The 22,782-nt window shown below is 57.1% G+C and overlaps 1 protein-coding gene across 2 annotated transcripts in view; it reads right to left on the bottom strand.

Moving 5' to 3' along the window:
- Positions 1–21,664, bottom strand: part of INTS3 (integrator complex subunit 3) — a 29,251-nt gene extending 7,587 nt beyond the window's left edge. Inside the window, exons 1-20 of one of the 2 annotated variants that reach the window (XM_064401605.1) lie at positions 21,381–21,664; positions 19,691–19,774; positions 18,238–18,321; positions 16,131–16,244; positions 14,893–14,977; positions 13,935–14,001; positions 12,171–12,315; positions 9,888–10,017; positions 9,137–9,234; positions 8,219–8,410; positions 7,367–7,454; positions 6,225–6,304; positions 5,480–5,571; positions 5,118–5,224; positions 4,240–4,356; positions 3,611–3,740; positions 3,280–3,334; positions 2,029–2,132; positions 1,159–1,203; positions 864–983 (exon numbers count right to left, since the gene is read on the bottom strand). In XM_064401605.1, coding sequence (XP_064257675.1) covers positions 864–983; positions 1,159–1,203; positions 2,029–2,132; positions 3,280–3,334; positions 3,611–3,740; positions 4,240–4,356; positions 5,118–5,224; positions 5,480–5,571; positions 6,225–6,304; positions 7,367–7,454; positions 8,219–8,410; positions 9,137–9,234; positions 9,888–10,017; positions 12,171–12,315; positions 13,935–14,001; positions 14,893–14,977; positions 16,131–16,244; positions 18,238–18,321; positions 19,691–19,774; positions 21,381–21,470 — 2,027 coding nt within the window. In that variant the 5' untranslated portion in view covers positions 21,471–21,664. The remainder of the gene's footprint in view (positions 1–863; positions 984–1,158; positions 1,204–2,028; positions 2,133–3,279; positions 3,335–3,610; positions 3,741–4,239; positions 4,357–5,117; positions 5,225–5,479; positions 5,572–6,224; positions 6,305–7,366; positions 7,455–8,218; positions 8,411–9,136; positions 9,235–9,887; positions 10,018–12,170; positions 12,316–13,934; positions 14,002–14,892; positions 14,978–16,130; positions 16,245–18,237; positions 18,322–19,690; positions 19,775–21,380) is intronic. The other variant, XM_064401604.1, reaches the window with a different exon arrangement.
- Between the last annotated feature and the right edge of the window lie 1,118 nt (positions 21,665–22,782).

Genomic DNA, 22,782 nt, shown 5'->3' with positions numbered 1-22,782 from the left:
GGACACACCTGGTATCACTGGGACACACCTGGCACAGCTGGCACAGCTGGCACACACCTGACACACAGCTGGCACACCTGGGACACACCTGGTATCACTGACACCCACCTGGCACAGCTGGCACACACCTGACACACAGCTGGCACACACCTGGCACACAGCTGGCACCACTGGGACACACCTGGTATCACTGACACCCACTTGGCACAGCTGGCACACACCTGGTACCGCTGGCACACACCTGGCACACCGGGCACTACTGGCACACACTTGGTACACAGCTGGCACACAGCTGGCACAGCTGGCACACACCTGGCACACACCTGACACACAGCTGGCACCGCTGGCACACACCTGGTACCACTGGCACACACCTGGCACACGCCACTACTGGGGACAGGGAGAGGCACGGGCAGGGGAGGGGCCCAGGTGAGAGGGCGGGGCCAAAGTGAGGGTGGGGTCCAGGTGAGAAGGCGGTGAGAGGGAGGAGCCACAGGGGGGAGGGGCCAGGAGAAAGGGAGGAGCTACAGGAGAGAGGGAGGAGCCACAGAAGAGAGGGAGGAGTCAGAGGAGGGCGGGGCCCAGAGAGAGGGAGGAGCCAGAGTGGGAGGAGCCCGTTAGGGGGAGGAGTCCCAGAGGGCGGTGCCCATGTGAGGGGGAGGAGCCACAGCAGGGCGGGGCCCAGGCTCATGGGAGGAGCCCCAGGAGGGCGGGGCCAGGCTGTGGGAGGAGCCCCAGGCTATGGGAGGAGCCCCGGGGGCGGGGCCAGGCAGTGGGCAGAGCCCCGGGGGCGGGGCCGGGCAGTGGGCGGAGCCCCGGGGGGCGGGCAGTGGGCGGAGCCCCAGGGGGCGGGGCCGGCTCACCTGGCCCGCAGGTAGTAGAGCAGGTGGTAGCCGATCTTGGGCTGCTTCTGGTAGAGCTCGGAGAGCAGGTCCAGCAGCAGCGAGAAGCCGCTGTTGTCCTCCTGCATCTGGCACAGGTTCCTGGGAAATCGGGAATGCCAGCGGGACCCCGGAAATCCCGGACTCCCACCGGGAATGCCAGCGGGACCCCAAGCCCGGATTCCCACCGGGAATGCCACGGGGGCAGCGGGCAACGCCGGGGCTTTGGGATCAGACAGGCAGGCCCGGAATTCCCCAGGATCTGGGAGGGACCTACCGGAATATCAGGTACAGGGGCTTCCCCACGGACTCCTCCAGCGACCTGGGGACAGACGGACACGCTGGGCTGCTGAGCAGCCAGGGCCAGGGCTGTCCTGGGAATGGCACGGGAACGGCCCGGGGATTTCCCGGGAATGGGAACGGCCCTGGATCCTGCTGGGATTTCCCAGGAATGGCACAGGAACAGCCCTGGATTTTTCTGGCTGCCCAGCCCTCCATGTTTTCCCATGAATGGGAACAGCCCTGGATCCCTCTGGGACTTCCCAGGAACAGGAACAGCCCTGGACCCTGCTGAGTTTTCCCAGGAATGGCACAGGAATGATCCTGGATCCCTCTGGATTTTCCCAGGAATGGGAACAGCCCTGGATCCCTCTGGGGTTTCCCAGGAACAGGAACAGCCCTTTGGGATTTCCCAGGAATGACCCTGGATCCCTCTGGGATTTCCTAGGAAGAGGAACAGCCCTTTGGGATTTCCCAGGAATGGGAACAGCCCTGGATCCCTCTGGGATTTCCCAGGAATGACCCTGGATCCCTCTGGGATTTCCCAGGAATGACCCTGGATCCCTCTGGGATTTCCCAGGAACAGGAACAGCCCAGGATCCCTCTGGGGTTTCCCAGGAATGGCACAGGAACAGCCCTGGATCCCTCTGGGGTTTCCCAGGAATGGGAACAGCCCAGGATCCCTCTGGGGTTTCCCAGGAATGGCACAGGAACAGCCCAGGATCCCTCTGGGGAGGCAGGAACAATCCCGCTCCCCGCTCCATCCCCAGGAAAACCCCGCCGCAGGAGCGGTCCGGGTGAGGCCAGCAGGAATTCCCAAAGCTGGAACCCCCCTCAGGGGCAGGGGCCCGGCCCAGCCCTTCCTTACTCCTCGGTGATCTCCTCGGGCAGCACCTCCCCGCGGAAGTGAGCCTTGAACAGCTCCTGCAGGCACGAGGCGAGCACCGAGAGCTGCTCCGAGTCGAAATCCTCCTGCAACGGCAGCGGCTCAGGCACGGGGACACGGGGGGACACGGGGGGACACGGGGGGGACACAGCGGGGCTCAGGCACGGGGGACACGGGGGGACACGGGGGGGACACGGGGGGGACACGGGGGGGGCTCAGGCACGGGGACACGGGGGGACACGGGGGGGACACGGGGGGGACACAGCGGGGCTCAGGCACGGGGACACGGGGGGACATGGGGGGACACGGGGGGACACGGGAGGGGCTCAGGCACGGGGACACGGGGGGGGACACGGGGAGTGACACGGGGAGTGACACAGGAGGGGCTCAGGGACAGGGGGACACGGGGGGCTCAGGCATGGGGACACGGGGAGGACACAGCAATGACACAGGAGTGACACGGGAGGGGCTCAGGGCCTGCCTGGCACAGGGGGACATGGGGGGACACAGCAGTGACACAGCGGGGGCTCAGGGAGTGACACGGGGGGGGGGGCTCAGGGCCCACCTGGCACGGCAGGGACACAGCAGTGACACGGAGTGACACAGGAGGGACACGGGAGGGACAGAGGAGGGGACACGGGAGGGACAGAGAGCCTGCCTGGCATGGGGAGGGGACACGGGAATGGATCCCAGGCTGCTCTGGACGCGTTTCCAGACCCAGGGAGCCCAAACCCAGCCAGGGATCCCAAATCCCAGCCAGGATGGATCCTGAATCCTGCCTGGGGTAAATCCTGGATCCCTCCTAGGACAGGTCCCAGATCCCACCCAAGATGGATCCCAGATCCCACCCAGGACAGACCCCAAATCCCAGCCAGAATGGATCCCAGATCCCACCTTGGTGGATCCCAGATCTCACTCAGGAAAGATCCCAGATCCCACCCAGCATGGATCCCAAATCCTGCTCAGCATAGATCCCAAATCCCACCCATGATGGAACCCAGATCCCAGCCAGGACAGATCCCAGATCCATCCAGGACAGATCCCAGGTCTTGCCCAGGACAGATCCCAGATCCAGACGAGGACAAATCCCAGATCCCAGCCAGGACAGATCCCAGATCCACCACCCCCCCACCCCAATGGATCCCAGATCCTGCCCAGGGCAGATCCCAGGGCAGATCCCTGATCCCATCCAGGACAGATCCCAGATCCCAGGACAGATCCCAGCCCCGTTACCTCCAGGACCTGATCCACGATCTCCTGCATGACCTCGCACTGCGCCTCCGTGTCGCTGCACAGCACAGGGACAGGGATCCCGTTACTGGGAGCACTGGGAGCACTGGGAGGGCCGCTCGGGATGGGGTCGGGTCAGCCCGGGTGTGTGGATGAATTCCAGGATTAAAGCAGGATGTGAAGGGCACTCAGAGCCAGAATTCCCTGGGCTCGCTGGGCTCTCCTTCCCAAGCCCTTTCCCTGCAGGAATTCCCTCTCCAGGGGGCTGGGGGAGCTCTGGGGAGACCCACGGGATTGGGAATGGGATTGGGAATGGGATTGGGCATGGCCCCACCTGCCCTTCTGCAGCTGCAGCACTTTGTCCTTCAGGGACTCGTCCAGCTGCTCCAGGAAGGGGGTGATGTCCACGGGCTCCTCCACGATGGATTCCTTGATGGGGTGGAACCTGAACTCCCTCTTCTTCCCTGAAACCAGCCAGGCCCCGGGGCAGTGAGGGATTTTCCTCCTGTCCTGGATCCTTCCCCCCTTGGAGGCTCCAGGGATTCGGGATAAAGGTGGGAATGTGGTCCCTGCTCAGTCCCCTTCCCAAACCTGACCCTCCAACATTCCCAAGGCGTCTCCAAGGAGGCACAGTTTGGGATTGGGATTCTGGGGCTCCCAGGCCACATCCTCTGCCCCATCCCACTGCTGGGAAACCCCTGGAACAGCAGGAATCCCACAGGGACCCGAGCAGCGAGGCTGGGAATGGCTCCAGAGGGGGAGCAGAGGGGATCTGGGGCTGGCAACGTGCTCTGAGCTCCTGGGAACAGCCAGGAAAGGGAACAAACCCCGCTGGAACTGGGATCAGCTCCTCCTGCAGGAGGAAATCCGGGATCCCGGGGCGGGATCGGCTCCTGGCTCTGAGGGAATTCTGCAGCCTGGCGGGGCCTGGCTGTCCCGGGGGAATCCCAGGAGCTTCCTCACCTTTGCTGTTCAGCTCCTCCTCATCGTCGCTGAAGGCGGCCTCGGCGTTGTCATAGCAACCGTCGTCCTTCTCCAGGTGATTCTCCATCTCCATGGCAACCGGCTCCTCGATTTTCACTGGCACCACCAAGCACCCAGCCCGGTGAGGCCTCTGCCAGGGCCTCTCCCAAGAAACAGCCCCGGGGAAGGGCTGCAGGTGCTTTGGGAAGGGACCCCGTGGGGCACGGGGGGCACTGGAGCGCCCACAACTCCCTAAACCCCAAAAATCATCCCAAAAATCATCCCAAAAACGGGGCACGGGACGGGCTGGGAATGGGAACATTTATGAAAAAAGTTTCATTCCCAGTAAAATCCCAGCCCTGCTCTGCCTGGAGGCATCCAGGGAGGAATTCCATGGAAAACTCCCCCAGGGGGATGTGCCAGGAGCCCCCCCAGCCCCTACCTTCGATGGGGGGCGAGGGGGAGCTGCAGAATTCTGGGAATCGCAAAAATCATCCCAAAAATCATCCCAAAAATGGGGCACGGGATGGGCTGGGAATGGGAACATTTATGAAAGAAGTTTCATTCCATAAAATCCCAGCCCTGCTCTGCCTGGAGCCTCGCCTGACCCATCCCTGGAGGAATTCCATGGAAAACTCCCCCAGGGGGATGTGCCAGGAGCCCCCCAGCCCCTACCTTCGATGGGGGGCAAGGGGGAGCTGCAGAATTCCCTAAATCCCAAAAATCATCCCAAAAACGGGGCACGGGATGGGAATGGGAACAGTAATGAAAGTTTCACTCCGTAAAATCCCAGCCCTGCTCTGCCTGGAGGCATCCAGGGAGGAATTCCATGGAAAACTCCCGCAGGGGGATGTGCCAGGAGCCCCCCCAGCCCCTACCTTCGATGGGGGGCGAGGGGGAGCTGCAGAACTCCGGGAATTTCTCCCTGAGCATGGCCCGGAGCTCCTTGTCCAGCTTGGGGTTGTCGAAGAGCGGGGCCAGGTGCCTGCGTGGGACAGGACAGGGATCAGGGATGGGGCCTCACCCCTGGAATGCTGGGTTGTCACCTGGGACCCCCCTCGTGTGCCACCAGGAGCGGGAGAAGGGGCTGGAATTCCTGGGAAATCCCAAATCCCTGGGCAGGAGAGCCCCCAGGATGATCCTGGCTGCTCCCAAGGTTTCGTGGAGAGCAGCAGGGGCTCAGAGCTGCAGGAGAGCCCCAGGAAATTCAGGAAAAGTGGGAAAAACCCAGGGCTCTTACGCCAGGACTCGCTTCTCCACGATGTGGGTGAGGGAGTTGAAGACGCCCTGGCGGACGTGGGCTTCCAGAGGGGGGTAGAAATTGGGAATGATCTGGAAGAGATCGGGGTGGGGAGAGCGGGGTTAGGGCTCTGCAAGCCCGAGGAAATCCCTGCCAGGGCAGGAAATTCCAGGCCCCAGGGCTGGGGGAGCAGAGCCCCGAGTGCCTGGCTCTGTCCAAGCCTTGCAGGAGGGCTGGGATTCCTCCCTGGAGCTGGGACACGCCGGGAACCTTCCCCCAGTTTGGACTGGGAGGGAGGGATGCAGCTCCAGCCCTTCCCAGGAACGCCCCCAGCCCCACAATTCCTGGAACCAGCAGCTCCCGGCGCTGCTTTCCCCCCCTGGGATGGGACAGGGATCATTCTGGATCATCCCCTGACACTCTGATCCCCCCCAGGGACGGGGCTGGGCCAGGAATTCCACCAGGGAACAATCCAGAAGCTTTTTCCTCCACCACAGGCAGGGTTTGCTGGCAGTGCTGCCTTCCCACCACTAATGGATGACACATGGATCCCAAACTCCAGGAATGCTCCGGATTCCTCCCACCAAGAGCCGGGGAGAATTTGGGAGCAAAGGGAAAATCCCCCCTCGGTTTGGGCTGAGGGAGGTTCAGGTGGCTCCGGAATCCCAGGGGAGTTTTTTGGGGTGGGATTTGTGGAGTTCTCTTGCAGCTTCCCCTGGGAATTCCCTGGAGGGGGGATGCTCACCCGGCACATGAAGTCCAGCAGCGTGGCCGTGATGGCCGGGTGGGGCTTCATGGAGTGGTGCATGACCAGGATGGCAGGCTCTGGGGGGAACGGGGTGAGCCCCCCTGAGCCCACAGCCCTGCCCCTGGGGGGCTCCTGGGGGGCTGGGACAGGCTGGATCCACGGGATCCATGAGGGGGATGCAGGGGCTGAGGGGCAGCGGGGTCCAGGGCTGCCCTGGGTCACAGTGATCCCATATCCCACCCCAGGATCCCAAACCAAGGTGGATCCCCATGGATCCCATCCCGGGAACTGCCAGGATTCCATCCCAGGAACATCCCATGGATTCCAAACCAAGGTGGATCCCCACAGATCCCACCCCAGGAACTGCCAGGATTCCATCCCAGGAACAGCCCAGAATCCCAAACCAAAGCAGATCCCCATGGATCCCAGCCCAGGAGCTGCCATGATCCCATCCCAGGAACATCCCACAGATCCCACGCCAGGAACAGCCCAGAATCCCAAACCAAGGTGGATCCCCATGGATCCATCCCAAGAACTGCCAGGATCCCATCCCAGGAATATCCCATGGATCCCAAACCAAGGCAGATCCCCATGGATCCCACCCCAGGATCCCAAGGCAGATCCCCATGGATCCCAGCCCATGGATCCCATCCCAAGGTGGATCCCAGCCCAGGATCAGCCCAGGATCCCATCCCAAGGCAGATCCCCATGGATCCCAGCCCATGGATCCCATCCCAAGGTGGATCCCAGCCCAGGATCCCACCCCAAAGTTGATCCCAGCCCATGATCCCATCCCAAGGTGGATCCCCATGGATCCCACCCCAGGAACAGCCCAGGATCCCATCCCAAAGCAGATCCCCATGGATCCCACCCCAAAGCAGATCCCCAATGATCCCAGCCCAGAATCCCAGCCCAGGATCCCATCCCAAGGAGGATCTCCGTGGATCCCAGCCCATGGATCCCATCCCAAAGCAGATCCCCATGGATCCCAGCCCAGGATCCCATCCCAAGGCAGATCTCCATGGATCCCAGCCCAGGATCCCAGCCCAAGGTGGATCCCAGCCCAGGATCAGCCCAGGATCCCATCCCCAGGCAGACCCCACCCCAGGATCCCCCCGGACCCCCCCAGCCCCGCTCACCGATGTTCATGATGCTGTCCTTCTCGGGGTTGAAGAACAGCCAGTCGTAGAACAGCGCCAGCTTGGCGTTGGAGGCAGCGACGTTCGACTGCAGGAGACCCAAAAAAACCCAAATTATTCCATGAGGACAACGCTGAGATCCCTCCAGATTCCTTGGGATCCCTCCAAGAACCTCCTGAGATCCCCCCATGGCCAAATCAGTGCTGGGAAAGCTCCAAGAGCCACCCCAAATCCTCCAAAATCCTCCCTCTTCACATCCCTAAGGTGCTGCTCTCCCTGCTGTCGGGATCAGCTGCTCCCAGCCCATCCTGTGCCCAGTTTTTGGCATGTTCCCATTCCCAGCCCATCCTGTGCCCCGTTTTTGGGATGTTCCTGCTCCTGTTTTTGGGATGTTCCCATTCCCGTGCCCCATTTTTGGGCTTTCCCCTCTCCCAGCCCACCCCTGCCCATTTTTGTGCTCCCCCAGCCCATCCTGTGCCCATTTCAGGCTCTCCTAACCCATCCCTGCCCATTTTGTGCTCTCCCAGCCCACCCTTGCCCCATTTTTTGCTCCCCCAGCCCATCCTGTGCCCGTTTCAGGCTCTCCTAACCCATCCCATGCCCATTTTTGGCTCCCCCAGCCCATTTTTGGCTCCCCCAGCCCACCCCATGCCCATTTTGTGCTCCCCCAGCCCATTTTTTGCTCCCCCAGCCCACCCCGTGCCCATTTTTGGCTCTCCCAGCCCATTTTTGGCTCCCCCAGCCCACCTTGTGCCCATTTTTGGCTCCCCCAGCCCACCCCGTGCCCATTTTTGGCTCCCCCAGCCCATTTTTGGCTCCCCCAGCCCCCCAGTGCCCCTCGGGGGCCCTGACCGTGCAGGTGGTGAGCAGCCAGCCGATGATGGCCCAGCGGGGCAGGATGTCGGAGCTCAGCACCTCGTTGGACGGGTGCACCACGCCGCAGATGTAGCGGATCAGGTCACAGCGCAGGGACTGGCTGTCGGGGGTGGACAGGTACTGCCTCTGGAACCAGTCCTGGTAGCGCTTCTGCTGCCCAAAGCGCACCTGGGGACAGGGACAGGGACGTGGGACATGGGACAGGGACAGGACATGGGACAGGGCTGGAGACAGGGACAGGGACAGGTACTGCCTCTGGAACCAGTCCTGGTAATGCTTCTGCTGCCCAAAGCGCACCTGGGGACAGGGACGTGGGACATGGGACAGGACATGGGACAGGGACATGGGACACGGCTGGGGACATGGGACAGGACACGGGACAGGGACAGGGACACAGGACACAGCTGGGGACTTGGGACACAGCTGGAAATGGGGCCACTGGACAGGGCTGGCAGTGGGAACACGCAGGACCCTGAGCTAGGGGGGATTTGGGAGGGAATCCATGGGGAATTTGGGAACACAGTGGGGATTTGGGAGCCCAGGGGGATTTGGGAGCCCAGAGGGATTTGGGAACCCAGGGAAATTTGGGAAGGAACCCAGATGGAATTTGGGAATCCAGGGGGAATTTGGGAGGGAACCAAGGGGGGATTTGGGAAGGAACCCAGGGGGGATTTGGGAGCCCAGGGGGGATTTGGGAGCCTGGGGGGATTTGGGAGGGAATCCAGGGGGATTTGGGAGCCCAGGGGATTTGGGAGCCCAGGGGGGGTTTGGGAGGGAATCCAGGGGGATCTGGGAGCCCAGGGGATTTGGGAGCCCGGGGGATCTGGGAGCCCAGGGGATTTGGGAGCCCGGGGGATTTGGGAGCCCAGGGGGATTTGGGAGCCCAGGGATTACCCGCGAGGTCATGAAGAGCAGCTTGGTCTCCATGTCGGGGGTCAGGCGGCACGCCAGGAACTTGCGGGAGGTCCTGGACTGCAGGAGCTGCAGCACACCTGGGCAGGGAATGGGAATTTGGGTGGAAAAGGGCCCAGGCACACCCTGAGGAATTCCCTGAGCAGCAGCTGAGGTGTTTAGGATGGATTTAAGCGGGATCCAAAGGGGTGGGAACACTTCAAAGCCCCATTTCCCTGGAACTGCTGCATCCAGAACCTGCTGGGAAGTGCCCAAAAAGGGAACAATTTATGGGAATATCATTGATGCAAACAAAGCTGGTGAAGCCATCACTCTTCCCACGGAATGAGGCTACTGGGAGGAATTAAATCCCAGAGAAGTGCCACTTGCTGCAGCTCCTGGAATTCCTGCTTTTTATGGAGCCCCTCCAGGCTCCGCTCAGTCACGTCAGAGCTCGGGCTCACCTTTTAAATCACTTAATTAAGGGAAGTCACTCTGATTATCCTGCAATTGCAGACTGGTTTGGGCTGGAATCACCCAGAGATCACCCAGCCCACCAGCAGGGACAATTCCCACTGGATCAGGCTGTTCCAACCCAGCCTGGAACAACTCCAGGCAGGAGAAAGCAGGGAAGTGCAGAGCCCGGAGGGAGCAGCACCGTGTGGGGATCCCACGGGGTTTTCTGGCATGGATCAGGCCTGGACGCCTCTGGAAACCCCTGGAAAAGGGGGCTGGGAGTGCTGCAGGCTGGTACCTGTGAACTGGGAGCTGAGCACCTGCGGGTTGTGCAGGATGTCCTTCCAGAGCTGCTCGAACTCCGGGATGCGCGCCACGTTCTGCAGCAGGCGCACCAGGTCCCGGCCGATCATGAAACAGTCCATGAACTGGGAAAGGGGGAAATCCCATTGAATGAGCCATGAAACAGCCCATGAACTGGGAAAAAAATCCCATTAAATAACCCATGAAACAGTCCATGAACTGGGAAAGGGGGGAAATCCCATTGAATGAGCCATGAAACAGCCCATGAACTGGGAAAAAATCCCATTAAATAACCATGAAAACAGCCCATGAACTGGGAAAAAACCCCATTAAATAACCCATGAAACAGTCCATGAACTGGGAAAGGGGAAAATCCCATTAAATTATCCATAAACTGCAGAAAAATCCCATGAAATAACCCATGAAACAGTCCATGAACTGGGAAAAAACCCCATTAAAATAACCCATGAAACAGCCCATGAACTGGGAAAAAACCCCATTAAATAACCCATGAAACAGTCCATGAACTGGGAAAGGGGGAAAAAATCCCATTAAATAACCCATGAAACAGTCCATGAACTGGGAAAGGGGAAAATCCCATAAAATAATCCATGAAACAGTCCATGAACTGGGAAAAAATCCCATTAAACAGTCCATGAACTGGGAAAGGGGAAAAAATCCCATTTTTAAATAACCCATGAAACAGTCCATGAACTGGGAAAAAACGCCATTAAATGAGCCATGAAACAGTCCATGAACTGAGAAAGGAGAAAATCCCATTGAATGAGCCATGAACTGGGAAAAAAATCCCATGAAACACCCATGAAACAGTCCATGAACTGGGAAAGGGGGAAATCCCATTAAATGAGCCATGAACTGGGGAAAAATCCCATTAAATAATCCATGAACTGGGAAAAAGGGGAAAAATCCCATTAAACAGTCCATGAAACAGTCCACAAACTGGGAAAGGGGGAAAAATCCCATGAAATGAGCCATGAACTGGGGAAACAGAAGGGGAAAATTCCATTAAACGATCCATGAACTGGGGAAAAAGGGGAAAATCCCATTAAATGATCCATGAATTGGAGAAAAGGGGGAAAATCCCATGAAATGATCCATGAAACCATCCATGAGCTGGGAAAAAGAGGGGGAAAACCCCATGAACCAGTCCATGAACTGGGAAAAAATCCCATGAAACACCCATGAAACAACCCAAGAACTAGGAAAAGGGAGGGGAAAAATCCCATTAAACAATCCATAAACTGTAAAAAGAGGGGAAAAATCCCGCTGAGAGCAGGGGGATGGGGGCAGGGCAGGGAGGAACTCCTCCTCCTCCTCCTCCCCCCCCTCCCGGGCACGTTCCGCTCCGTTCCCTGGCACAGGTTGGGATGGGGGCACGGGCAGGGAAGGCCGGAGCTGTTCTGGAATGTTCTCCCTCCCAGAGCAAACACTCAGCCCATAAATCTGCCACTTTCCCCCAGGGCTGCTGCCAGGCCCCACAGCCGGGCCGGCGGGGCCGGGAGCAGGGGAGGGTGGGGAGAGGGATTTGGGATGAATCCTGGCTCTGGGGTTGGGGATGAATCCTGGCTCTGGGGTTTGGGATGAATCCTGGCTCTGGGATTTGGGATGAATCCCAGCTCCGGGCTGTGGGAGAAATCCCAGGCTTGGGGATAAATCCCAGATCTGGGGTTGGGGATAAATCCCAGATCTGGGGTTGGGGAGAAATCCCAGATCTGGGGCTGGGGAGAAATCCCAGCTCTCGGGTTTGGGATGAATCCCAGCTCAGGGATTTGGGATGAATCCAAATCCCAACCCCACCCCAATCCCAGCACTCACCCTCTCCCTGAGCAGGGACACGCAGAACTCCAATCCCACCCCAATCCCAATCCCACCCCAATCCCAATCCCAATCCCAATCCCACTCACCCTCTCCCTGAGCAGGGACACGCAGAACTCCAATCCCACCCCAATCCCAATCCCACCCCAATCCCACCCCAATCCCATCCCAATCCCACTCACCCTCTCCCTGAGCAGGGACACGCAGAACTCCAATCCCACCCCAATCCCAATCCCACCCCAATCCCACTCACCCTCTCCCTGAGCAGGGACACGCAGAACTCCAATCCCACCCCAATCCCAATCCCAATCCCAATCCCACTCACCCTCTCCCTGAGCAGGGACACGCAGAACTCCAATCCCACCCCAATCCCAATCCCAATCCCAATCCCAATCCCAATCCCAATCCCAATCCCAATCCCAATCCCAATCCCAGCACTCACCCTCTCCCTGAGCAGGGACACGCAGAACTCCACCTCCTTCTGGCGCAGCGCCTGCAGCGCGGCCGTGCCGTGGTGGTCCACGATGAGGCGCAGGTAGGTGTACACAGCCATGGCCACCAGCAGGCTGCTCTTCAGCACCCACTCCCTGCAAACCCCAAATCCGCCCCAAATCCGCCCCAAATCAGCACTGCCCCGGGGCAGGGGAGCCCGGGGAGCGCTGTGGGATCGGGGACGGGGAGGGGGCAGAGGGAACGGGGCAGAGGGAAAGGGGGACTGGAACTGTCACCCAGGGCAGCAGCAAAGGTGATTAAATAATTAATTAATTTATGTATTTATTTATTAACAAATGTGTTAACTGGGGAATGTGTCAATTATAATAAATTATAAAGACATTAAATGATATCTTTGCGGGATTGGGGTGTGGGAACGCCGGGAATGGGGCAGATGGAAAGGGGGACTGGAACCGTCACCCAGGGCAGCAGCAAAGGTGATTAAACAATCAACAAATTAATTCATTAATTGGGGAATGTGTCAATTAATACATTATAAAGACATTAAATGATATCTTTGTGGGATCAGGGTACAGGGAGGGAACACCGGGAACGGGGCAGAGGGAAAGGGGGACTGGAACCGTCACCCAGGGCAGCAGCAAAGGTGATAAATAATCCATAAATAAATAAATAAATAAATGTGTTAATTGGGGAATGTGTCAATTAATAAAGACATTAAATGATATCTTTATGGGATTGGGGTGTAGGAACACCAGGAATGGGGCAGTGGCAAAGGTTGGTGTCACCTGGAACCATCAGCCAGGGCATCAGTAAAGGTGATTAAAGGATTTATATATACTTATTAATAAATGTATTAATTGTAGAATGTGTCAATTATAATAAATTATAAAGACATTAAATCATATCTTTGTGGGATTGAGGGGAGGGAACACTGGGAATGGGGCAGAGGCAAAGGGGAGAACCATCACCCAGGGCATCAGTAAAGGTGATGAAATAATAAATAAATAAATAAATTAATTAATTAATGTGTTAATTGGGGAATGTGTCAATTAATAAAGATATTAAATGATATCTTTGTGGGATTGAGGGGAGGGAACAGCAGGAATGGGGCAGAGGCAAAGGGGGGACTGGAACCGTCACCCAGGGCAGCAGTAAAGGTGTCAATTAATAACTGCATTAGTTAACATGCATTATTAAATATGTATTAATAAATAAAAGCATGTATTAGTAAACAAACACAATGAATAGTAAATATATTAAATAACACAGATATTGCTTGATAAATACGTTGGGGATGGACACGGAACTGACAAACCCTGGAAATGCAGCTCCGGCGGCTCCTGCTGGCTCTGGATGCCAGCAGCAACAGCCCCAGGACAAACCCAGCTGGGTAAAGGCTGGGGCAAGCCCGGATTTTAGGGAATTCCCTGCTTCACTCCCTGCTAGGCAATTCCCAGCCCTGCCTGGGCAATCCTGACGCCAGGAATTCCGTGGATCCAGGACAGGGATGAGCTTCCCAGATGGCCCAGCCCGGAGCAGGAGCTGCCCCAACACAGGAAACTTTTCGGGCAATCAACTGCAGGCCACTGCTCCCAGAGGAAAACCTCCCCCAGCGCTCAGGAAGGAAACATTCCCGGGATGCTGGGCCCCAGCCACGCCTGCTCCTCAGCCCTGGAGGCTCAAAGTGCTGGGAATTCCTGGATTGGGAACGTGGGAAGGGCAGGAACGGGGCTGGGGGGGTTCCCGGGGGTACCTTTGCTCTGTCAGGATCTCCAGAACGTTCTCGGCCAGCCAGATGTTCTTGGCAGTCACGTCCCCACCTGGAAGAGCCCCAGGAGAAACAAAACAGCTGGATGTGGCAGGGGGGCTTGGAGGGAGCAGAGGGAATTGGATTTGGGTGGAGCACTGGGATTTGGATGGAGCACTGGGATTTGGATTTGGATGGAGCAGAGGGATTTGGATTTGGGTGGAGCAGAGGGATTTGGATTTGGATGGAGCAGAGGGATTTGGATTTGGGTGGAGCAGAGGGATTTGGATTTGGGTGGAGCAGAGGGATTTGGATTTGGATGGAGCAGAGGGATTTGGATTTGGGTGGAGCAATGGGATTTGGATTTGGATGGAGCACTGGGATTTGGATTTGGGTGGAGCAGCGGGATTTGGATTTGGGTGGAGCAGCAGGATTTGGATTTGGGTGGAGCAGAGGGGTTTGGATTTGGGTGGAGCAGAGGGATTTGGATTTGGATGGAGCAGTGGGATTTGGATGGAGCAGAGGGAATTGGATTTGGATGGAGCACTGGGATTTGGATTTGGATGGAGCAGAGGGAATTGGATTTGGATGGATTTGCAGCTGGATGGAGCACTGGGATTTGGATTTGGATGGAGCACTGGGATTTGGATTTGGATGGAGCAGAGGGAATTGGATTTGGATGGAGCAGTGGGATTTGGAGGGAGCAGAGGGGTTTGGATTTGGATGGAGCAGTGGGATTTGGATTTGGATGGAGCAGAGGGGTTTGGATTTAGATGGAGCACTGGGATTTGGATTTGGATGGAGCAGAGGGAATTGGATTTGGATGGATTTGCAGCTGGATGGAGCACTGGGATTTGGCCACTGCCTGCTCCCATCCCAGGGAGGCTCCCCACAGAATCAGATCCTGAGCATTCCCAGCTCAGATCCCAAACATTCCCAGCCATTCCCAGCATTCCCAGCTCACCTGCAATCTGCTTCATGAAGGTCATGCAGACCCCATCAGCTCCCAGCACGCCGCTCTTCACCAGCTCCCGCAGCAGCCACACCAACTGCACAGGGAGATTTGGGATTAGAGACCCCCACACCAACTGCACAGGGAGATTTGGGATTAGAGACCCCCCCACCAACTGCACAGGGAGATTTGGGATTAGAGACCCCCACACCAACTGCACAGGGAGATTTGGGATTAGAGACCCCCCCACCAACTGCACAGGGAGATTTGGGATTAGAGACCCCCACACCAACTGCACAGGGAGATTTGGGATTAGAGACCCCCACACCAACTGCACAGGGAGATTTGGGATTAGAGACCCCCCCACCAACTGCACAGGGAGATTTGGGATTAGAGACCCCCACACCAACTGCACAGGGAGATTTGGGATTAGAGACCCCCACACCAACTGCACAGGGAGATTTGGGATTAGAGACCCCCACACCAACTGCACAGGGAGATTTGGGATTAGAGACCCCCACACCAACTGCACAGGGAGATTTGGGATTAGAGACCCCCACACCAGCTGCACAGGGAGATTTTGGGATGACCAAAAATGACCCCCATGACCCCATCCCTCCCCCCAGCCCTCCCTGCTCCCCTCTGCTCATCCCCTGCCGGGGTGACAGGAAATTCCAGGTGGGACAGGAAATTCTGGGTGAGATGGGTGGGACACAAGAGTCGAGGTGGGACAAGAAATTCTGGGTGGGACAGGAGAGCCCAGGGGGGACGGGAGAGTCCAGGTAGGACACAAAATTCTGGGTGGGACAGGAGGTGCCAGGTCAGACAGGAAACTCCAAGGGGGACAGGAAAATTCTGGGTAGGACACGAGATTCCAGGTGGGACATGAAATTCCGGGCATGACATGAGATTTCAGGTGGGACAGGAAACTCCAGGTGGGACAGGAGAGCCCAGGGGGGACAGGAGATTTTGGGTAGGACACAAGATTCCAGGTGGGACACGAAATTCTGGGTAGGACAGGAGATTCCACGTGGGACAGGAGATCCCAGGTGGGTCAGGAAAATTCTGGGTAGGACAGGAGATTCCACGTGGGACAGGAGATCCCAGGTGGGACAGGAGAATTCTGGGTAGGACAGGAGATTCCAGGTGGGACGGGAGATTCTGGGTAGGACACAAAATGCCAGGTGGGACACGAAATTCCAGGTGGGACAGGAGATTCTGGGTGGAACAGGAGATCCCAGGAGCCCCACCTGGGTCCTGCAGGTGTCCTGCAGCTTCAGGTACTTCTCCATGAGGATGTGGTTGATCTTGTTGAGCACGATGTTCATCCCGTCCCGGCTCACCAGCGCCAGGTCCCGGTAGCACTGGGGGGGAAAATGGGAAAAGCAGAGTGGGAACCACATCCCTGAGCTGGAAGGGATGGAAACCCACGGATTTGGGGGAAACCAGCCCGGGAGGAAGAGCCCTGCGGGATTTCTCCTGGCTGGGAAAGCTCCAGAAAATCCCAACCCCATTCCCTGGCAGCCCCTCCCCTCAGATCCACGGGGAAACCCCCAAAAAAATGGGAATGAGGCCCCCCAGGGCTGTGAAAATGTCACCAGGAGAGGGAAAATTCCCGGAATTCCTCCGTTCCTGCCAGGCTGACACAGCCCAGCCGGGGCCTGGCTGTTTAATTAACGCTGCAGTGATTAATGGAGGCTTCAAACGAGGGGCCGGGGGGGCAGGGACAGCCTGCCACTAATTAATTACAGCGGGAGGAAGAGGAGGAGGAGGAGGAGCAGAGAGCAGCTGGAGCCAGCTGGGGACACTGAGGGGGGTGGGCAGCTCTGGGGGTCCCTGGGGCGGATTTTGGGTCTCTGGGGCAGATTTTGGGGTCCTGGACAGATCCCTGGGGCGGATTTTGGGTCCCTGGGGCAGATTTTGGGGCAGATTTTAGGGTCCTGGAAGGGTCCCTGGGACAGATTTTGGGGTCCCTGGGGCAGATTTTGGGGTTCTGGAAGGGTCCCTGGACAGGTTTGGGGGTCCCCGGGCAGGTTTTGGGGCAGGTTTTGGGGCAGATTTTGGGGCAGATTTTGGGAATTTGGCCTTTCCTGGCCCAGCAGACCCTGCCGGGCAGGAAGGGGTTAAGCCCACCCCAAATCCCAGCAGGAATCAGGAATCCCTGGCCGGCTCCAGCCAGATCCAATTAGCGCAATGATTGCAATTAACGAGCTCTGGGAGCAGCCACAGCAGGACCCTGCTGCTCCAGGGGAACATTCCAGGGAAAATTCCAGGGGAATTTTCATGGCAGGGATCCCCAAAAGTGGGATGGGATCCTCCCAGGCTTTGCTTCCAGGATTGGAATCCCAGAAATTTGGGATCCCCAGGAATTGAGGATCCCCAGGGATTGGGGACTCCAGGAATTGGGAATTCCCAGGAATTGGAGATTCCAGGATTGGAATCCCAGAAATTGGGAATTCCAGGATTGGAATCCCAGAAATTTGGGATCCCCAGAAAATGGGGATTCCAGGAATTTGGGATCCCCAGAAAATGGGGATTCCAGGAATTAGGGACCCCAGGAATTGGGAATCCCAGGATTGGAATCCCATGAAATGGGAATTCCAGCATTGGAATCCCAGGATTGGAATCCTGGGGATTGGGGATCCCAGAAATTTGGGATCCCCAGGAATTGGGAATCCCAGAAATTTGGGATCCCCAGGATTTGGGGATTCCAGGAACTTGGGATCCCCAGGAACTGGGAATCCCAGAAATTTGGGATCCCCAGGAATTGGGAATCCCAGAAATTTGGGATCCCAGGATTGGAATCCCGGGGGTTGGGGATCCCAGAAATTTGGGATCCTCAGGGATTGGGGATTCCAGGATTGGAATCCCAGGATTGGGAATTCCAGGTGTGGGAGCAGCTCCTGGAGGGGAAATTCCATGGAAAAGCAGGAAAAGCTTTCCCTGCCTCAGGAAAGGGATCCTGGAGGGATTCAGCCCCTCCAGGGAAAGATTTGGGAATGCTCAGGGGGCCAACAGTCCAAGGAAAAATCAGATTCCCAGGAAAAATTCCACGAGGTGACTCTGGACGTGCTCCAGGGGCTGGAATTCGCTGGGAATCCGTTTTCCCCGGGAGCTGAGCAGGCTCCAGCCCCAGGCCGGCAATTCCAGGGAATCCACGCAGGAAAATCCCATCAAAAATGGGAAAAACCCTTGGGAAAAACCAGGATCTGCCTGGCAGGGCCAAACCCAAGGGATTGTGGGACGGGAGCGAGGCCGAGCGCTCGTTCCGGAACGTTCCACAGGTCAGGGCTCCCTAATCGGGGAATAATTCCCAAAATTCCCGAAATTCCCTCCCTTTTTCCAGGTTTTCCTCACCTTCTGTGCCTGGGCCGGGTCAGTCAGGACCAGGGTGAAGAGCCCCAGGCAGATCTCCTCGTGCTGGGGGGTCCCTTTGCAGATCTGGGGGGAAATTCCCAAACTCCAGGTGAATTCCAGCCGGGATTGGAGGCAGGGAAGGAAAAACACCCCAAAAATCCCGGGAATCTGGGACATCCCGGGGCTGTTTTAGGTGGAGAAAATCCCCCAGGAGCCATCCAGGGGTTTTGCTGGCCCTGGGTGTGTCCCTGCCGTGGGAATTTTATGGAATTTTATGGGAATTTTAGAGCCCTGCTCCCCTGTTTTTAATTGGGAATAAGGAATGAAGCGGGGATGGATAAATTGGAATTTCCTGGGAAATTTCCATGAAACTGGAATTTGGCTCTGCCACTCCCGAGGGGGGGAGCTCCAGCTCCACTCCCCGTTCCCAAATCCCCATTCCCAGTTCCCAAATCCCAATTCCCCAATTCCCAGCTCCTCAGAGCCCATCCAGAACCCACAAATCCCAGGATTTCCCGGCTCCAAGAGGGAATTCCCATTTCCAGGAGGGAATTCCAGTTCCCAGCAGGGAATTCCCAGTTTCCCATTGGGATTTCCCATTCCCACTGGGAATTCCCATTTTCCAAGCAGGAATTCCCAGTTCCCAGAAAGAATTCCCCTTTTTAGCAGTGAATTCCCAGCTCTCCAGAGTGAATTCCCATTTTCCCATGGATAATTCCCATTTCCCATGTGTAATTCCCATTTTCCCATGGATAATCCCCATTTTCCCATGGATAATTCCCATTTCCCATGGATAATTCCCAGTTTTTCCATGTGTAATTCCCATTTTCCCATGGATAATTCCCATTTTCCCATGGATAATTCCCATTTCCCATGTGTAATCCCCATTTCCCGTGTGTAATCCCCATTTCCCATGTGTAATCCCCATTTCCCGTGTGTAATTCCCATTTTCCCGTGTGTAATTCCCATTTCCCATGTGTAATTTCCATTTCCCGTGTGTAATTCCCATTTCCCATGGATAATTCCCATTTCCCATGTGTAATCCCCATTTCCCATGGATAATTCCCATTTCCCATGGATAATTCCCATTTCCCATGTGTAATTCCCATTTCCCATGGATAATTCCCATTTCCCATGGATAATCCCCATTTCCCCATGGATAATCCCCATTTCCCATGGATAATTCCCATTTCCCATGTGTAATTCCCATTTCCCATGGATAATTCCCATTTCCCATGGATAATCCCCATTTCCCCATGGATAATCCCCATTTCCCATGGATAATCCCCATTTCCCGTGTGTAATTCCCATTTCCCCATGTGTAATTCCCATTTCCCGTGTGTAATTCCCATTTCCCATGGATAATCCCCATTTCCCATGGATAATCCCCATTTTCCCATGGATAATTCCCAGTTTTCCCGTGGGTCACCCCCGTTCCCAGCCCCGCACTCACGTGGGCGTTGAGGGCGTCGTTGGCCTCGCGCTCCGAGAGCCCGCTGGTCAGCGAGGAGACCACGGCAACGCAGCGCTCCAGCCTCTGGAACGGGGGAAAGGGAGGGGGAACGGGGAAAAACGGGGAAAAATGGGGAAAAAGTGAGAAAAACGGGGAAAACGGGGGGGAAATGGGGAAAAACGGGGAAAAAATGGGAAAAAACAGGGGGAAAACAGGGAAAAACTGAGAAAAACGTGGGGGAAATGGGGGGAAAACGGGGGAAAATGGGGAGAAAATGGGGAAAAAACTGAGAAAAATGGGGAGAAAATGAGGGGAAACGGGGAAAAACGGGGAAAAAATGGGGGGGAAATGGGGAAAAACGGGGAAAAAATGGGAAAAAACAGGGGGAAAACAGGGAAAAACTGAGAAAAATGTGGGGGAAAACGGGGAAAAATGGGGAAAAATGGGGAAAAAACTGAGAAAAACGGGGAAAAAATGGGCAAAAATGAGAAAAACGGGGGAAAGTGAGAAAAATGGGGGAAAAAGGGAAAAACGGGGAGAAAATGGGGAAAAATGGGGAAAAATGAGAAAAATGGGGGAAAATGGGGGAAAATGGGGGAAAAGGGGGGGAGAAAGTGAGAAAAACAGGGAAGAATGGGAAAAGAACAGGGAAAAACAGGGGGAAAAGTGAGAAAAATGGGAAAAAATGAGAAAAAATGGGGGAGAACGGGGAGAAAACGGGGAAAAAACTGAGAAAAATGGGGAAAAAAGGGAAAAAACGGGGAGAAAATGGGGAAAAATGAGAAAAATGGGGAAAAAATGGGGGGAAAATGGGGAAAAACGGGGAAAAAAGGGGGAAAAACAGAGAAAAATGGGGGGAAAATGGGAAAAATGGGGTGGGGAAAACGGTGGAAAATGGGGGGAAAAATGAGAAAAACAGGAGGGAAAATGAGAAAAAAGGGGGAAAAATGGGGGGAAACGGGGAAAAACTGGAAAGAACAGAGAAAAACTGGGGGAAAATGACAAAAATGGGAAAGACTTGAGAAAAACAGGGGGAAAATGAGAAAAACGGGGAAGAAACAAAAAAAAAACAGGGAAAAAATGGGGAAGAATGGAGAAAAATGGAAAAAATGGGGGAGAAAAGGGGGAAAAAAGGGGGAAAAAGGGGGAAAAGCAGCTCCCAAAGGGGCCAAGAAGGGAATTTTGTCCCTAAAAACATCCAGGGCACCCCAAAGGTGGGCAGGGGGGGAAGGGCCACGGGAATTTGGGGGATTTTGGGGAATTTTGGGGATTTTGAGGGATGTGGGAAATTTTGGGGATTTTGGGAATTTGGGGGAATTTTGGGGAATTTTGGGTCAGGAGCATCCCCAGATCCCAGAAACGCTGGACGACACCTCACAGGAATTTGGGAAATTTGAGAATTTGGGGGAATTTGGGAAATTGGGGAATTTTGGGAATTTTGGGGAATTTTGGAGCAGGAGCATCCCCAGACCCCAGGAACGCTGGGACGCAATTTAACGGATTTCGGGCATTCTGGAGCAGGGGTTTTGGGAGCGGGGGCATCCCCAGAGCCCGGGAACCGCTCCCGCTCCCAGCCCCGTCCCGGTGTCCCCCCTGTCCCGGTCTGTCCCGGTGTATCCCGGTCTGTCCCGGTGTATCCCGGTCTGTCCCGGTGTATCCCGGTCTGTCCCGGTGTCCCGGTGTCCCCCACCTCCTCCAGCTCGTCCTTGCAGTCCAGCAGCGAGCTCAGCAGCAGCTTGCCGCCCCCCGCCGCCGCCGCCTTGCCCTTGCCGAGCTCCATGGCCCGGGAGAGCCGCCCCGGTTCCCGGAGCGGCCCGGGACAGCGGCGGCGCGGCGGCCCCGGGCTGCCGGGGCGGGGAGGGGCGGGGCCGGGCCCGGCGCGGGGCTCGCAGCCGCTGCGGGGCCGCCCGGGCCGCTCGGTGCGGGCCCGGGGAGGCGGCGCCGGCCGGAAGTTACCGGAGAGCGACCGAGGCGCCCGGCCGGAAGCGGAAGCGCCGCGCGGGGGGAAAGTCCCGCCCCTCCCTCTGCTGTCGACCAATGGGAGTGGCGGAGCGGCCATGAGTGACAGGTGGATGGGCGGGGGTTGGTGGGCGGGGCGTAAGGGGAGGGCCGGCCAATGAGGAGGAGGGGGCGGGGTCTGTGCGCGGGGAGGCCCCGCCCACCCGCGGGTGGCGGGGAAAGGCGGGAAAACGGCGGGAACGTTCGAGAAGGTTCGGGAACCCGGAGCACACCGGGAACCCCCCCGGGAACGTTCGAGAACGTTCGGGAACCCGGAGCACACCGGGAACACCCCCGGGAACGTTCCAGAACCTCCGGGAACCCGGAGCACACCGGGAACACCCCCGGGAACGTTCCAGAACCTCCGGGAACCCGGAGCACACCGGGAACACCCCCGGGAACGTTCCAGAACGTTCGAGAACCCGGAGCACACCGGGAACACCCCCGGAAACGTTCCAGAACCTCCGGGAACGTTCGAGAACCCGGAACACACCGGGAACCCCCCCGGGAACGTTCGAGAACCCTCGGGAATGTTCAAGAACATTCGAGAACCTCCCGGGAACATTCCAGAACCCACTGGGAACCCCCGGGAATGTTCGAGAACCCGGAACACACCGGGAACCCCCTGAAAAACCTACCGGGGAAACAACCGGGAACTCCCAACCCCCGGGAATGTTCTAGAATCCCAAACCCACTGGGAACCCCTGGGAACCTTCCAGAACCCCAAACACACCGGGAACCCCCGGGAACCTTCGGGAACCCTGGGAACATTCGAGAACCCCAAATCTACTGGGAACCCCCCAGGAACCCTCCAGGAACATTTGAGAACCCCCAGGAACCCCAAACTCCCGGGAACATTCTAGAATCCCAAACCCACCGGGAACCCCCGGGAAAACAACCGGGAACCCCCGGGAACATTCCAGAACCCCAAACACACCGGGAACCCAGCGGAAAACAATCGGGAACCCGCCAGGAACCCCCCCGGGAATATTCAAGAACCCCTGGGAACTCCCGGGAACGTTCGAGAACCCCCAGGAACCCCCAATCCCCGGGAACATTCTAGAATCCTGAACCCCCCGGGAACCCCCGGGAAA

This window comes from Passer domesticus, chromosome 32, assembly GCF_036417665.1.
Source record: "Passer domesticus isolate bPasDom1 chromosome 32, bPasDom1.hap1, whole genome shotgun sequence".
Classification (NCBI taxonomy): Eukaryota; Metazoa; Chordata; class Aves; order Passeriformes; family Passeridae; genus Passer; species Passer domesticus.
This window is presented reverse-complemented; position numbering and strand designations above follow the sequence as displayed.